Raw genomic sequence first — 16,915 nt, 5'->3', positions numbered from 1 at the left:
CAGAGGATGGCAATAGTTAAAGTATAACAGACATCAACCTATTTATTTCACATGTTAAAACTTGAACAAGAAACACTTAACATTACTTTAATTTACCCCTCCAGATAACATCGAATAATTTTAATTTATTTACACATAATTTCATTGCATAATGGAGTGTCCCATTATATTTACTCTACAAATGATATAGTCAAATTTATATGAGGTCAAGAGCGTATGTTTTGATTAATTCTTTTTTAGACATTTTATTAGTTGTTTGAATTTAAATCTGAATTACCTAGTATTAATCAATTTATCTCTATTTGATTTTTGACAAATGAAAATTGAGTCTAAAAAAGAAAGAGAAACAAAATACACAAGAGAGTGGGATTGGATAAGTGATGTTAGAGAGAAAAAAGAAGAAAAGAACAAAATATTAATTTAAGCATAGTACTACTACTTTTTGACATTGTGCCTTGATTTTTCATACATTTCAAGACATTAGTACTAGTTTTCACTGTGACTTGATTTGTCATTATATTATTGTAATTTACGCAATGAAATATATGTAGATAAATTTAAAAAATAAAAAGTATTTTATGTTAGCGGGAGGGGCAAATGGAAGAAGGTGAAGGTGGAGAGGTGAGAAGAGAAAAAAAGTTGTAATAGAGCGAGACATTTTTCAGTTAAAAAACTTCCTCATACAAATGTGACAATATGATATGCCTCCACCATAAAATGTTTCCTAAAGTAGGCTACTGTGGGAAGGTTTGTTTGTGTATAGGCTTATACTATATTACTACTTTCATTAAACTATATGCATAACTTAATTTTCTCATTTCTACTTTCCAAACATGGGTGAAATGAAACTTCCTAGGAAGCTTCTAGGTAAGGGTGTTAAATAAGCGAGTTAAATTGAAATTAAAAATATTAAAATAAATTGAAATAGAAAATGAATTAAATCGTGACCTCCCGGCCTCAGCTTTGTGTTGCGGAATGTGAATACCCATCTTGTTCAAATTCAAATTTTCCCTTACACTCTTTAATTTTTATAACGCGTTAATATTGACAATTTTTAAATTGATCTCACCGTCACCACACACACACACGATTTTTGTTATAGAAGATGCTGCTTTTTGGTATGTTAGAAAATGTTTTCGAGAAGACTTTATAAATTAATAAAATAAAAATAAAAATAAATAAATAATAATTTTTATTTATTATTTTTCACTTCGGAAATAAAAATTACTTTTATCAAATGATATAATATATAAGTGTATCCTTTAACTTGGCTCTAGTTCTTATTTATGTCCATTAATTTTGAATGTACACGAGTAGTCACATGTTTTCTAGAGTTAATATCTCAAACTTTCACTTAACTATAAGAATTTGTCTAGCAAAGTCATTGAACTTTATTTTGTATAAAAAAACCACTCAATTAAGCTTTTATATCTATAAAATCACTCAACTTAAATCTTTGTATCAATAAATCACTCTTAATACTAATCATTAAGAGTGGATTTAAAATCTCCTTCTTCCAATGAAATCTCGGACTTGATAACTTTTGTAATATAAATATTACTTCCTCCAGAGTTGGCGCAATATTATAAATTTTCTCCAGTTAATCCCGTGAATTTATTACGTTGTTTACGTAAATCATCTATTTAGTAATTAGCCATCATCACCTTAATTATTGTATTCTGATTGAAACTTTACCACAAATTAGCAGCTCATGAAATTAATACTTTGTTGTTTTGCTTATGATTAATTTAGTTATAAAGAGTTTTTAAAAAAAATTAAGAGACCCCAAAAAGAAAAGAAAATATGTTGTGACGTTCAACTAAAATGATAAGAGCTTTATTTGGCTTGTCTTGGAGATGGTCTTTGTTGATGGAGTTGAGATCTCGTCATAGATTGTCAAATTATTAACTTGAATAGTCCTTAATTAGTATGAGTTGAACAATTTTGATTTTTATGTTTGTTAAAAGTTAATACGTTTAGTCAGTTCATTAGCTTTGACGAGAATTATGGGGAAAGAAGAAGGAAGATGAAGAAAATTCACATTTAGAGGTATATTGTGGTAGACAAGTTAAAAAGCATTAAAAGTGACTTTATTGATATAAAAGTTTAAGTAAAGTGATTTTATTAATACAAAATAAAATTTAATGACTTTGTTGGATAAATTCTCAAAGTTAAATAACCTTTTGAGATATTAACTTTGTTTTCTATGCGGTGACTTCTATGTATTATGTCATGTAGGACATTTGTGTTTACTTGTTCAGTTTTATACTAGTTTAAATTTCTACTAGTGCACACCATGCAAGCTTAGATCAAGTTTAAAAAATACATTAATATAAAAAAAAATTCAAATACTCACAATTTTTATGATCAAACACTCCTTAAAAGTGTGTGGTCATGAATACAGATTAAAGTTGCTTTTGAATTTTTGTAAGTAATTTGGACTGAAAATAATTTTTTGATATTTTTCAAAATTTTAAAAATCCAGAAATTTTATGGTCAAGTTTTCTATGATTATAAATTACTTATTATTTTTCTTTCTTAGAACGAGATTTTATAAGTTAAATTATTTTAAAATATCTATAGAAAAGTACTATTATTATTTTGAGAACTAGCTAAAAGAAATTGTAACAATAAATTGTAATAGATGGAATAACAAATTCTTTACGGTAAATTATCTACTCACAAATGAATTTTGAATGACTTTTAAAATTTATGCTCTTAAAGTTAATTATAGATATTTTTATGGTCTAAATTATTCTTTGTTTTTTAAGTTTCTGAAAACAAGATTTTTACAAGTTAAATTATTTCAAAATATCTATAAAAAAGTACAATCATTATTTTCTGTACTAATTACAAAAAGTTTGTAACATAAATTGAAATAGATAAAGTAACATATTTTCTGAATTACTACTGACACATGAATATTTATTGAAGACAGGTTTGATAAAAGACAAATGTGTCCAAAATTAAAGAAAAATATTCTTATAATAAAATCCATGTTGGGATATTTGTGAGGTTTGTTTTTTATTTTTTATATAGTAAAGAAACGACCACAGGCAGTTGACTTCGCTGAAGAAAAGTCTCTTCCAATGGCATTGCCGGCTTGTCAGTTTCTCCTCAACAAGAGCTTTGTCTATTACATTTCACCAAGTTTGAGAAAAACTAGATCGAGGTAATTAAGTTATATTTTTCCATATACTATACGATATTGAAAATATTTATCTTCTTGAACAAGCCAATTAATTAGTAGAATGTATACTCACTAGTTTGCTTTATGATTTTGAGCAAACTTCCCTGTGTTTGAAATTCATAAAATTCTTGCTTTCTATGTATATAGTACCCTTCGTCTCTTTATGTATGACATTCCTTTCTATAAATAGCTGGACCACAATACTTATCATTTTATAAAATTTATGCTTAAATTACTATATTTTGCCTATTCTACTCTTGTTAGAGTAGTTAATTAATCTTGAAAATGTATTCATCATTTATTATAAAGTTAACTTAAGAAAACATTAAATAAGGGTAGAAGAGTAAAGTTACATCATTTCTCAATGCAAGTGTAAAGTAAAAATGTGACATATAAAAAGGGACGGAGGGAGTAGAACTATATAATAAGTTTACATTCTTGAATTTAGTTAAAAGTGAAGAAGAACAAGAACAAGAACCGAAAAACTTGATGAATTTAATTAACATAAATTAACTAAAAAGGATAGCCTAGTGCACTAATCATCCCTCATTGACGTAGGTCAGAGACCCTTGAAGGGTGTGATGTAGGCAGTCTACCCTGATACAAGCATCAAAGGCTGATTTCATAACTGCTCTAACCCATAACCTACCGGTCACATCGAAACAACTTTAGTGTTGCTACAACTATATCTAACCCTCTATAGAAAACAGAGGAAACTATGTACTAAAAATTGAAGCTACTGCAACATATGATTAATCCATCAAAGTATTAGCTCTATGCTTGGTTGGTTTAACACGACGTGTAATATTTGTTATCCAGCCCTGCAAAAGAACAACAACTACAACTTGAATCCAAAATTTTAGGAAAAACTTTTGTTTGAACTGTACTGTAATTAGGCAGTATGGATAAATTTTTACAGTACCTTTCCGCTAGTGGATCTTGAAGAATCCAAGGAAGCAAGAGTTGGATTTGGTGTACTTCTTGGTCCACAGTAACAGCAATTGATCCTCATAAACCAATACTGTAACCAGTTTCTAGCTAGGTGAAGAACTCCACAATCACAATATGTGTCTATCTTTATGTATTGTGATCCCCATTTTACTATCACATCAAGCAACCATGTAACAACTCCAATTAAAATGGATTCAGCCCATTGCTTCCAATTCAATCGTGCCGTGTTGCTAAACAAGAAAGCCTCTAATTCAATGAATCCAAACTGCAACACAAGATAGAGCCCAGACAATGCCCAAAACAAGTAATTTTGACCGAGACCTTTGAAATAATTCCTCTGCTCCAAATCCCTTGCACTGAATATGTTAAAAAGCTGGCACAGAGCGAACCCGTTAAAGACTATAGATCTGTTAACTTTTGGAGTGATGCCCAGTATTGCACTTCCTCTGTGTTGAAGAAATACAAAAATACCAGTCTGATAAGAAACTTGAAGAAGTATGTTTCTCAACATGCCCTTGGTAATTGGCTGTTTTCTTGGTCTGATAGAAAGCTCATCCCTTAGTTGTCTTGTGGCCTGCTGAGTAATTAGCAAAGCTGGCCCTCCAATAAATTTTAGAAGAAGGTTAACCCATACCAACTGAATGACTGTTAACGGGTCATCTCCATCTAATATAACCAGTATGAAGTTTATTAATAAGCTACTGATTGCAAAGATTATCTCAACTTGGATGAACTGCCTCATATACTCACAAACAATTCTTCCTCCCTTGATGCTGTTAATCACATAAGTTATAGTTTCAGGCCAGTTAGTCACCACAGGCAGGCCAAAATGAGCTGCTTCAAGAACCACATTACTTTCAGATGCTTGTTCTCCTACCACAGCCACAACTTCTCCTCTTTTCTTCAATTGCTCTATTAAAAGAAGCATGCACGCGGGAGAGGAATTTCCCATAATGCACATTTTATCAACATTTTCCTTTGTAGCATCTTCGCCCCTAACTACTAGAGCTTCATGTGAGTTGAGCAATCCTGTTTCATCAACAATGGTACGTAACACTTCAACATCTTCTTCTGAGGCAAATATCATCTTCACTCCGCCTTCTTTCAGAATCGCAATTGCTTGCCTCATGTTGTCTAGATTGAAAGTATATTCTAAGACAAACATACCAATGAATGTTAGGCCATTTTCATCAAGTTCAACAACGTCCTGAGTGTGTTTGAAGGCAAATGCAACTACGTTCATGTTCTTGTTGTTAGTTTGAACAATGTCACTCTTTGTTTCGTCATCCAAATCCTGCACTTGACCCGTCATGTCATAGTAACTTGAACACATTGGCAATATTGAATCAGTAGGACCCTTGAAATATGAATAGTACTCTTTCCCATTATCTCCATTTTTCTCTATGACTACTTTACAAGGTCCTTCAAAAGGATTCATCTCATCATCATTGTTCTTCACTATGGTGAACTGCTTATCCAAAGTGTCTCTCTGCATACCCGTGTTCTTTTCTGCCCAACAGCATATTGCTTCTTCTACTCTGTGGTAGGTTGTTTGAGAAGTCAAAGGGGACACACCAATTCCATCAGAGAGAACACTGTAGACATGTGGCGGTATCTTGGTAACATCTTTTTTGTCAAGAAGAAACTGGGTAACTTTCAACTCTTTCAACCAGGGAACTTTTTCTATACAGATGGTGTTGACTGGTTCCATCTTAACATCAAAAATTGGATACCAGTATGCCCTTGCAATTGAAATAAGAAATGGTACTCCTTCAGTTATCCCCACCAGTGTGATACCAAGAGAAGTTATCATAACTCTCACTGCTCCCTTTGATTCTGTCAAAACCTTCTTCACAGCATTCATTATCCGTGCAATTTCAGTTGGTTCTTCCTTAGTTTCCAATCTATATCCGTTCTCATCATCTTTATAGCCCAATTTAAAGCGAATGAACAGCACCACAGTGATCAAAATGCCAATCGACAGCCCACTAATATGTATGTAATTGTTCAACTTGTCAAAGTCAGCACAAAAACTGGAGTCCGTTTCAGAAATAAACGGCTGGTCCTTCCTTGCTCTGTTCTCATTTTGCTTATTCCAAATGTGTCTTTTGTACCAATTACGTGCTAGCTTAAACGAAACAATCACAAATATAATCACAACCAGAAGTGCTCCTTCAAACCAACCATTCTGCACACCTTCTTCTTTGATTCCAAAGATAAACGACAATATTGCAGCAATTGCAAGGAGCAAAATAGTTGGTTCCTTACATATCAGTTGTCGGATCATGCACTGGGCATACCCTGTGAAGTTCAGCATGTAACGATCAGAATTGTCTGCAACATGAATTCCCTTGTCAACATCATGAGTATCACTCCAATCCAACTTTTTCTCCTTCACAATCTCTTCACTAATCTGATCATGAGGCTGAAGCTCAATCTCATTGTTTGATTGTACAGTATTATCATCAGCCACAATTTCAACAACCTGGATTTCACCTCCACCACCTTCCGCATTCTGATTAGACATAGAGCATATATAATTAATATCATCAATATAACTTAAACTATATACATATATATGTTTTTAAATTATATATACATACTCCATGTTTAAAGCTGGGAAGAGGAGTATAAAAGGTTGTGGTGGAAGATGAGGAAGACGATGAGACTCGTGAAAGAGATGCTATTTTTGCCCCAGCTTCAATGAACTTGTAAGTAGATTGGAAAATGATGGCTGATTTCCTCATGATCAAACTAGAATTACCCAATTCACCATTCATTAACAGCGGGGAACTCCTCTGAGCTTCAATGTCTGATCCATTATCTTCATGATCCACCTCCATCATCCTGGCCTTTGATCAGCACTATCGCCGTACGTGCACACTAAAAAAAATATTCTGGATTTATTATAAAATACTAGGAAAGATCACTATGATCCTGACACTTAAAGAATCAGATAGATTAAGATATGATGATGGTAACTGATTTTTTTGACATATAAATAGGAAAGAAAAAGGTTGAGATGAAGCTTCCTAGGAAGCTCCTACAGCTACTCCTGCTCAAGTATTTAGTTTTATATAACGCGGTAATGGTGATTTTTCAATTGATCCCTCCTCCCTCTAGAAGATGCTGTTTTTAGTATATTTAAAATTGTTTTTCCAAAAGACTTCAGGAATTAAGGGCGTTTGAACATATAAATTGTGAGTATTTTAAAATAAAAGAACGTACTTTTATTTGCAAGAAAATTTATGGACAAGTGTATTTTCGGTTCAACTGTGGAAAAAGCAAGTAAAGAGAAAATCATGGGCCAAAAATTCCATACTTGAATTCCGAGATTATAAATTTCTATGTAAATCTAGTTTCTTATCCATAATTTCTCTCACAAAGTTTAAAGGCATATTTAACTTTGATCATTCAATGAAATGAATTCTAATGTTGTTCATTGTGATACTTTACAAAGCATATTTAGTATTAAACGTGTGTTTTTTTATCCTTTTACATAATAGATACTTATGCTATATTTATATTATTTTAGAACTAGATTAACCTCAGATGTAGAGTAATACTATATTAATAGAAGTATAACACGTGAATAATTAAATAGTTTAAAGGTTTCATAAGTAGATGGATTAAAAGAAAAAAATTCAAAAATTGAAATTCATCAAATTATTTTTTGTTGTCTGAGCAGAGAACTATATTTCAAATTGCATAAACCAAATCACCTTAGATTTAAATTTTTTTAACTTTTTGGTTGAAAGCAGGTCATCCCAATATATATATATATTAGCCTTACATGTAACAATAGGGCACACACACATAAATTGTTTTTGCCCTGATATACCTACATAGTACATACAACCAACAACACCACACACACACATACATATATATACCTACATAGTACATACGCCCAACAACACCACACACACAGACATATATATACCTACATAGTACATACAACCAACAACACCACACACACACACATACATGTGTGTGTGTTCACACATTAGAGTTGAAAAATTGGGGTGAAGTTACAACTTCAGACATACATGAATATGAAGTTTGAACAGTTCTACCTTTAAAACTAGATATGAATTGTTTTCCAATGCATTTTAGGAAAAATCATTTTTGTTCAATTATATTTTGTTGTTACGGTCTTCTAGATGTTATTTGTGATAAGCAAGCCATCATTTCTACCAAGTTTAGCGGATGGAAGTACAATAAAGAAAGATTCATTAGTTTTGTTCGTATTGTACTTTCTTGTTTTATTAACCAATTAATTGTGATTGAATTTTATTATTTGCTATGCCAACAATATAAAAATTACAGAGGTTGATATGTTACAGTTCGACAATCATTTTTGGAAGCCGGTGTACAAGAAGGAGAAAAAGAAGTAGAAGCAGCAAAGGAGCAAAGACACTTTCATTTGAAGTTTGTCAATACCAATTACAAGTTGCAGCAAAGGAGCAAATATACTTTTGTTTGAAGTTTGTCGATACCAATAACAAGTTATAACTAAAATAGTAAAATGTCAACTCATTTTATAGCTTGAGTATGAATGACTAGTTTAAGTAGGTAGTCGAGACTCGAGACCCTTTAATTAATTGTTTGTGTAGTTCTCTTGCTTTAATTTAGAGTAAAATTTTGTATATCTAAAATAGAAAATTCAAATTATAAAATCTCAGCTATACTATATTCGTTACATAGACATAAGTTATAAAGTTATATTTTTGTTATATCAGGAAGTTATTTGTGAAAGATGTTATTGAATCTTATAATTTTGCCACTTAGGTGCCTAATAGTTTCAATTTTTTTATGTGACCATTTCCTATTAAAAACTTATTATTTGTGAAGAAGTTAGAAAAATAGGCTTTTTAAAGCTAATTCGATTTAAAAAATTGGGAAAATAGTTCAAAACACATACAAATTTTGATCGAAATTACTTTTACACACTCCAACTTTGTGGGGTCATATGATCCCCCCCCCCCCCCCCATAAACTATCTTTTAATGTATTATTGAAGGTATTATTAGGTTATTTGGATGAACAAGTGACCACACTCACAGTTAGCGCGTAAGAGTGAAATTAAAGTAAAATGAACCCATCTTGATTTTTATTATTATTTTCATATTTGTTTGCTATTATATAAATATAGGAGTTCAGTGAACTCAATTTTTATTTTTTTTCATCTTGGTTTGCTATTATTATTTTCGAATATCTTTTCTTCTCTCTATTTTTCTTTTGTGTTTTTTTTCCTCTCTATTAGACTTTTTAAATTTAATTTCTATTAAAAAAATTGTATTTTAATTGGGCTAGAAATTTTAGTTCAAATATTTTAAACTTTTAAAATATTTGTATTATTTAACATTAAATATTCATGTGTTCGAAAATTAGATAAAAGTTAAATGTGTTAACTCGTACACTAAAAAGGACATACGTAATTAGTGATCAAAAGGCTATTAAATTAAAGAAAAAAACTGGGAAGAATAAACGAAGGTGTTTTAATTGATTAGCTTAAACCGTAAGCGGACACCCTTGCGGTTAAAAGTGTGCGTACAAATTATGCAACCGGCTCTATTTATATATATATATATATATATATATATATATATATATAGAGCCATTCCAATTCAATTGCCATTTATTTACACGTCGGAGGAAAATAAATATTCCGGCCTTCTTTGCTTTCTCTGTCACCAAACATGTAGATATTTTCCTCGGCTCCATGTAAGTAGGAATCATTTGTATGTCTTTTTGATGCAATGGGTTTATGGTTTTTTCTTCATGTAAGTAAATTTTCTTGATCACTTACAGGTTTATGTGGTCTCTCCAATGAATTTGTTCTCATATGTTAACAACCCACTTTTCAATTTCTCCATTCTTGAATCTGGGTATGTTGCTTTCTTCTTCCTTGTTTATGTTTTCTTTGTGGGTCTTGCATATTGGTTTTAGTTAGTTAATAGTAAATAGTAGTTTACATGCTCTCTCCATATCCATAATTCTTGACAAAACTGATAGGAAAAAAATAACTTGAGAACAGAAAATATAGAGTAAAACAGAGACAATACACGAGAAAAGAATAACTTGGCTTCTCAACAGACTTACACTGCTGCAGGAGTCTTTTTATAATGCAAAAATACAGCAACGGCTAAAGCCAAAAAAAAATACTTCACCAAAAAAAATTTCTCCTAAAAACTAGATAACAGTCCACGTTTTAAAGTACTTCCTAAAGACTAGGACAAACATAACATTAGGCATCTTATTAATTACTAACGTGACTTATTAAAAACTAACACCCTCCCTTAAACTGAAAGCTTTCAAACTTCAGTTTAGAGTCAGCTTCTTGAACTCTTCCATAGTGCCGATACCCATCAACCTTCTGAGATTTTGAAAAAGCAGAAACTTGAGAGGTTTAGTGAAAATATCCGCCAGCTGGTCTTAACTTCGGCAATATTTCAACTCTATCGCTCCTTCATCGTTGAGATCTCGCAGGAAATAATACTTCACATCAATGTGTTTGCTTCTTCCATGTAACACTGGATTTTTAGATAGCTTGATAGCAGAGTTGTTATCACAGAAAATTGTAGTTGCTCTTTCTTGTTTAAACTGCAACTCTACAAGAATTCTTCTCAACCAAACAGCTTGACAAGCACAAGCTGTAGCAACAATAAATTCAGCCTCAGTACTTGATAAAGTGACAATCTTTTGCTTTCTGGAAGACCATGAAACAGCCCCTGTGCCCAACATAAAAACATAACCTGATGTGTTTTTCCTGTCGTCCTGATCTCCTGCATAGTCACTATCAGCAAAACCAAGCAAACTTGATTTCTCACCCTGCTTATAGAACAAACCAAAATCCTTAGTTCCTTGTAAGTAGCGAAGGATTCTCTTGGTAGCTAGCAGGTGAATTTCGGCGGGGCTCTCCATATATCTACTTATAAGAATTACAGCATATATGATATCGGGCCTTGTGGCAGTAAGATACATCAAACTTGTAACATCCGGCAATTTGAAATAACTATGAAAAAGCTTGAAATTGGAAATAGTCATTTTTGGAAAAATTTAAAATCTGGAAATTTGGTTAAGTGTGGGAAATCAGTGAATTTTGGCCAACTTTGAGCAGTCATAACTCCTAGCTCAGGATGAGTTAGGAGTAGTTCCCATTATGTTTGGAAAGTCCTTGGAATGATCTTTCCAACGCCACCGAGTTTGCTCAATTCCAAGTTCGTATGAGCGAGTTATGCCCTTTGAAAGTTGGGCAGTTGGCAGGGAATCCGTCCGGAAATTTTAAGGGCATTTTGGTCTTTTCCCTAGCCATTTCTTTTGGGATTATATTGTTGTATTAGGCTGATCTTTGGATCATTTTGTCCCATTTTAAAAGAGAAAGAGTTAGGGTTCTTGAGAGTGAAGAAGAGAAGAAGAGGAGAAAGATGAGATCAAGCACGTTCCGTCGTGGATTTTTCGTCGGGGGTGATCCCTATCAAAGTATGTGAGTCTTTAGTGTGGGTTGATCCTTTCCCCCACACCCCAAACTCATCATTATTGAGAAAGATTGGATATGTTGTTGAAGTTGTTGGGTTAGTTGTTGATTGTGTTGTTGAAATTATTGTTGGTTGTGAGACATGATTTGGTTGTGTGTTTGAGTTGAATCTCATGTATGTTGAGGGATCTTATGATCCTTAGTGTTTGGATTTGAAACCTTTGAAGTTAGGGTGGTTTAGAGTTGAAGAAAAGAGGGAGAAAAGTCGGGTTTTCTGGGGAAGGGGATGGCGCGCCGCGCCTGCCAGCGCGCCCCAAAGCGGACTCTGAAGTCCAGCCCTTGGGGCGGCGCACCTCTCAGAGCGCCAACAGGTGCCCTCTGAGCGTCAAGGGCTGGCGTTCCGCACCTTGCAGAGCGCCAAGGACGCCATGTTCCCCCATTCTTTTCATACTTTCTCATGCATGTTCCTAGGTATTATACCTATGTTTCCTAGTTGTTTCCAACACTCTAAGGTACATTTAGACATCCCGAATTCATTCATAAACATGTGATCATAAACCTTGAATCCATAATTCAATTCAAGGCGTGTTAGTATCAAGTTAAGGTGAAGTTAGAGTCAAGTCAAGCAAAGTTAAGAAGTAAGTTCAAGCAAGTCCTCCAAGCTTTTCAAGAGTTGTTATTAAACGTTTTACCTTTGTTTTAAGGTTCAAGTTCATGTCGAGTAAAGAGTATAGAGTTCAAGCCAAGTGAAGAGTCTCAAGTTTCAAGTTAAGTCAAGAGTTTCAAGTTGAGTAAAAAGTTTAAAGTTGAGTTCATTTCTCAAAGTTATTAGGGAACTATGTATTCCCAAAGAAGTTTTAAAGAAATGTTTTTACATTTAAACAAGGTTGGAAACTGAGATTTCCAAAAGAGCCTTCAGGCTAGTTTTTGAGTAATTATCTCATATCAGCAGGAAGAAATATGTTTTAAAAATATAAGAGCCAGTACATTTTTTGGAGTAGTATCGAGCACCGAATTGGGGGAGCGTTCAAAGAACCTACAGCCCCCATAGAACCATGTCAGCCACCATAGGTAAAAAAGGATCATACTTTTTAGATGAATCCTTTTCAGATTAGACTAGTGGATCCATTAGGCAGTTCAGGTCTTATACATTTGGCCGGGTATAAGATGCTCTGGCAGCGTGAGGTCGATCGCTGTATCATCACTATAGCTCTCATGTGATGGTTGTCAGTTAGAGAAACTCCCACAACAGTTATTGTATTTTCATACACAGAAAGTATTATATTGTATATACATTAGTTCAATTGTATTTCTATATACATCTCAGGCTTATTGTATCTTTGTACACATACAGAGTTTATAGTATGTTTTAAGCAGTCTTTCCTTATATCACACTTGTTTTAAATTGCCTTATATTGAAAGAAGTCAGTCAGGTTGAGTTGAGTTGAGCAAGGTAAGCTTTTCAGTCTCTTCCAGATTTCTTTCTAGCCTAGTTGCTTAGTTTTCCAGCTCGTATACTCGTACATTCCATGTACTGATGCCAGTTGGCCTGCATCTTATTACGATGTAGATACAGGTACCCAGGATCAACATCCAGTACGTCGTTGATCCAGGTGAGCACTCCAGAGTCAGTGGTGAGCCTCCTTGCATTTTGGAGGACTCGGTTATTTTATGTTCCTAGTTTTGTTTTGTTAGGATGTTGTGGGGTCTGTCCCAACATCCATCTCAGTATTTGTAGAGGCTTCATAGATAGTCAGTCAGTTAGTATTGCGTCCCTCATCTATGTATATATGTAAATATTCTATTTTGAGACTCGAGTTGCCCTTTTGGGCCAGATTTTTATCAGTTAAATTGTTTTATGTCCTTGCATGACATTGAGTTATTCTGTTGAGTTAGGTTTCCGCTGAGTTAAGAAAGCCAGGCCAAGGGTTTGCTTGGGGCCAGCAATGGTCTCCGGGTGCCAGTCCCGCCCAAGGTGTAGGCTCGGGGTGTGACAAAACTACCTACAATTCCTAAACAGTGTGCTGTCTACAACATCTCCTCTTCCAACTTTGTTTAGCTTCAGGCCGAACTCAACGGGAGTATTGACTGGATTACAATTCTTCATCTTGAATCGATCTAAAATTTCCCGTACATATTTCTTTTGGGAAACAAATATACCATCATCAGATTGCACTACTTCTAAACCAAGAAAATAATGCATCTTACCTAGATCAGACATCTCAAATTCATCTATCATGGACTTTTTAAAATGAGAAAACATGGCATTTATCATTCCCGATAAATATAAGATCATCAACATATAAATACGCAATGAGCATTTTTCCTGGTTCTTCAAATTTAACAAAAACAGAGTGCTCATATGGACATTTCAGGAAACTAACCTTTTGAAAGTAAGTCTCGATGCGACTATACCAAGCTCGCGGAGCTTGTTTTAGTTCGTAAATAGCCTTTTTCAACTTGTATACCTTATGCTCAGATCCAATTTTAATATAACCAGAAGGTTGCTCGATAAATACCTCTTCATCCAGGTATCCATGTAGGAAAGCTGATTTAACATCCAACTGAAAGATAGGCCACGAATTTTGTGCCGCCAATGCAATTACCATTCTGTGTAGTCAACTCCATGTTGTTGCTTGTATCCCTTAGCCACCAATCGCGCCTTATACTTGTCAATTTCACCATTTTCCTTGAGTTTCGTCTTATAGACCCACTTGACACCTATGATTTTGTGCCCCTTGGGGAGATCTGATAACTCTCAAGTGTCATTTCTTTCAATAGAATCAATCTCATCATCCATGGCTTTACACTATTTCTCCTCTTTGACAGCATTCTCAAAAGTTGTAGGATCGCGGTCTGCAAACAATGCAAAATGGGAAACATCTTCATTAACATCAATCCCTGTTACCTTAAAATCCATCATCCACGCGGGCCTTCTGCGAGCACGACGAAGAGGTTGATTAGCTATATCAGTCTTTTCCAAAATTGATGCTGAACTTTCAGCAGCTGCACGAGGAAAAGTTTTTGAAATATCGGGTACAACTGATGGTGAAGTTTCAGCAACTTCTTGAGTAGAAGTTTCAGAAATTTCGGGTACCACAACTACTTCTTCGACTTCATTATTAATTAGGATTGGAGTAGATTGCTGCATATTACAATCCCAAGTTCTTTCTTCATAAAAAACAGCATCTCTGTTGGTCACAACTTTTTTTGCCAATGGATTGAACAACTTGTACGCCTTGGATGCCTCGCTAACTCCAAGAAAAACACATTTCTCTCATCTATTATCAAGTTTCTTTCTTTTTGCTTCCGGAACATGTGCATAATCAATGGAACCAAAAACTTTGAAGTGGTCTACTGCCGGTTTCCTCCCGCTCCAAGCCTCCTTAGGTGTCATATCTCGAAGAGCAAAAGTGGGACTTCTGTTCAAGATGTGAATGCTCCAATTCACTTCTTCCGGCCAAAATTCCTGTGGAACTTTTCCTCGAGCCAGCAAGGTACGAACCATATTGAGAATGGTTCTATTCTTTCTCTCTGCCACACCGTTTTATTGCGGTGTATATGCTGTTGTGAGCTGTTTTCGAATGTCGCGAGTCTCACAAAATTCATCAAATACCTTAGAGCAATATTTTCCTCAGCTATCTGTCTGAAGGTTCTTAATGATCTTTCTAGTCTCATTCTCCACATGAGCTTTGAAGCTTTTAAATACATTAAAAGCCTCCGACTTTTCTTGCAGAATATACACCCAAGTCTTCCTAGAATAATCATCAATAAAGGTAATAAAATACTTTTTACCACCATTCGAAATGGGGTTGATTGGGCCACAAATATCTGAATGCACCAGCTCCAAAACACTATTCGCTCTCCAGGACTTCCCTTTTGGAAATTGAGAACGATGTTGTTTACCAACAACACATTCTTCACAAACTTGAGAATGAGTGATGATTTCTGGAATACCTATCACCATCTTTTTCTGTTGGAGAGTTCTTAATCCACCAAAACCCAAGTGACCATATCTAAAATGCCACAACCATGAAGGATTTCTTACTTCTGCCATATAGCAAGATTGATCATTTTCAATCTTCAAAGGAAACAACCTGTTTTGACTCATTTTCACAAAAGCAATAACTCCTTTGGAGGGATCAGAAATTTCACATGCATCATTTCTTAAGGTGATTACATACCCTTTTTCTAACAGTTGACCGACACTTAACAAATTGCTTTACAAAGCTGGAACATAGAACACATTGGATATGATTTCCACACACCCATTTTTTGTTCTAAAATTGATATTACCTTTTCCCATCACATTCACAGTTGAAAGATCACCAAAACTAACTGTTGACCGGAAATTTTCATTTAAAACAGTAAAAGAAGACTTACTTCCAGTCATGTGGTTACTGCAGCCAGTATCTACATACCAAATAAGTTGTTTCTCGAGCTCGTTTCCAGCATGAACCGCCATCAACAAGGTTTCTCCTTCCTTATTCTCAGCAAAATTTGACTTTTCTTCTTTCTCATTAGGCAGCCTTGTATGACATTTAGAACGATAATGACCAAATGTATGGCAACGATAACATTCTACCTTGGATTTGTCAAAATCTCTCCCTCTGCCTTTGTCGTAGTCATTATTGGCTCTGAAATTTTGATTGCCATATTTGTTGCCTTCATCTCTATATCCTCGATCTCCTTTTCATCTTCCTCTACCTCTACCCCTTCCTCTGAAATTTGAGAAACAAGTATTAGTAGAAGTCTTCAAAGTCTGCTCTTCGGAAGATGAACTGCGGTTCATCTTCTGCTCATGTACCAACAAGGAACTTTGCAATTCGTCAAGCGATAACTCATCTATATCTTTTGACTCCTCAATGGAGCAAACGACATAGTCATACTTCGGTGTCATGGAGCCCAATATCTTTTCCACGATTGTTACATCGGTCATTTTTTCACCATAAAATCGCATTTTGTTGCTCATCTCCATTGTTTTAGCACAATAACTCATTATAGACTCTCCTTATTTCATCTGCAAAGTCTCGAAATCCCTTCTCAAGGCTTGAAGTTGTGCGCGCTTCACTCTTATAACACCCCGTATCCGAAAATTGAAATTTTAGATTTCTGGTGTTACAGGTGGCACTCACGGACACCATCTACGGACCGTAGATGGACTCATGGTCCGTCCTGCAGGTCCGTGGTTTATGACAGAAAACTTCCCCAGAACTCAGTCAGAAAATTTGGCTAAGTGTTGACCCATGGCCGGACTTACGGTCCATAGGTCAGGTCACGGACCGTAGTTCATGT

General features: G+C 34.5%; 2 protein-coding genes across 2 annotated transcripts; both read right to left on the bottom strand.

The window, feature by feature from the left end:
* Positions 1-3,942: 3,942 nt before the first annotated feature.
* LOC125810952 (calcium-transporting ATPase 12, plasma membrane-type-like) lies at positions 3,943-6,987 on the bottom strand. Its single transcript, XM_049490457.1, has 3 exons — positions 6,745-6,987; positions 4,113-6,656; positions 3,943-4,011 (listed from the first exon to the last, which is right to left on the bottom strand). Exons 1-3 carry the CDS (start codon positions 6,985-6,987, stop codon positions 3,943-3,945), a joined length of 2,856 nt encoding a protein of 951 aa, XP_049346414.1.
* Positions 6,988-15,254: 8,267 nt separating this feature from the next.
* Positions 15,255-16,598, bottom strand: LOC125810676 (uncharacterized). The gene is made up of 4 exons (XM_049490144.1): positions 16,403-16,598; positions 16,206-16,341; positions 15,917-16,149; positions 15,255-15,811 (listed from the first exon to the last, which is right to left on the bottom strand). The coding sequence occupies exons 1-4, from the start codon at positions 16,596-16,598 to the stop codon at positions 15,255-15,257; spliced, it is 1,122 nt and encodes a 373-aa protein (XP_049346101.1).
* Positions 16,599-16,915: the final 317 nt, after the last annotated feature.

Source organism: Solanum verrucosum, unplaced genomic scaffold (genome assembly GCF_900185275.1).
Source record: "Solanum verrucosum unplaced genomic scaffold, falcon-dt-bn FXZP01000032.1, whole genome shotgun sequence".
NCBI classification, from domain to species: Eukaryota; Viridiplantae; Streptophyta; class Magnoliopsida; order Solanales; family Solanaceae; genus Solanum; species Solanum verrucosum.
Note: the sequence above shows the minus strand (reverse complement) of the source record. Positions and strands in the feature narration are given on the sequence as shown.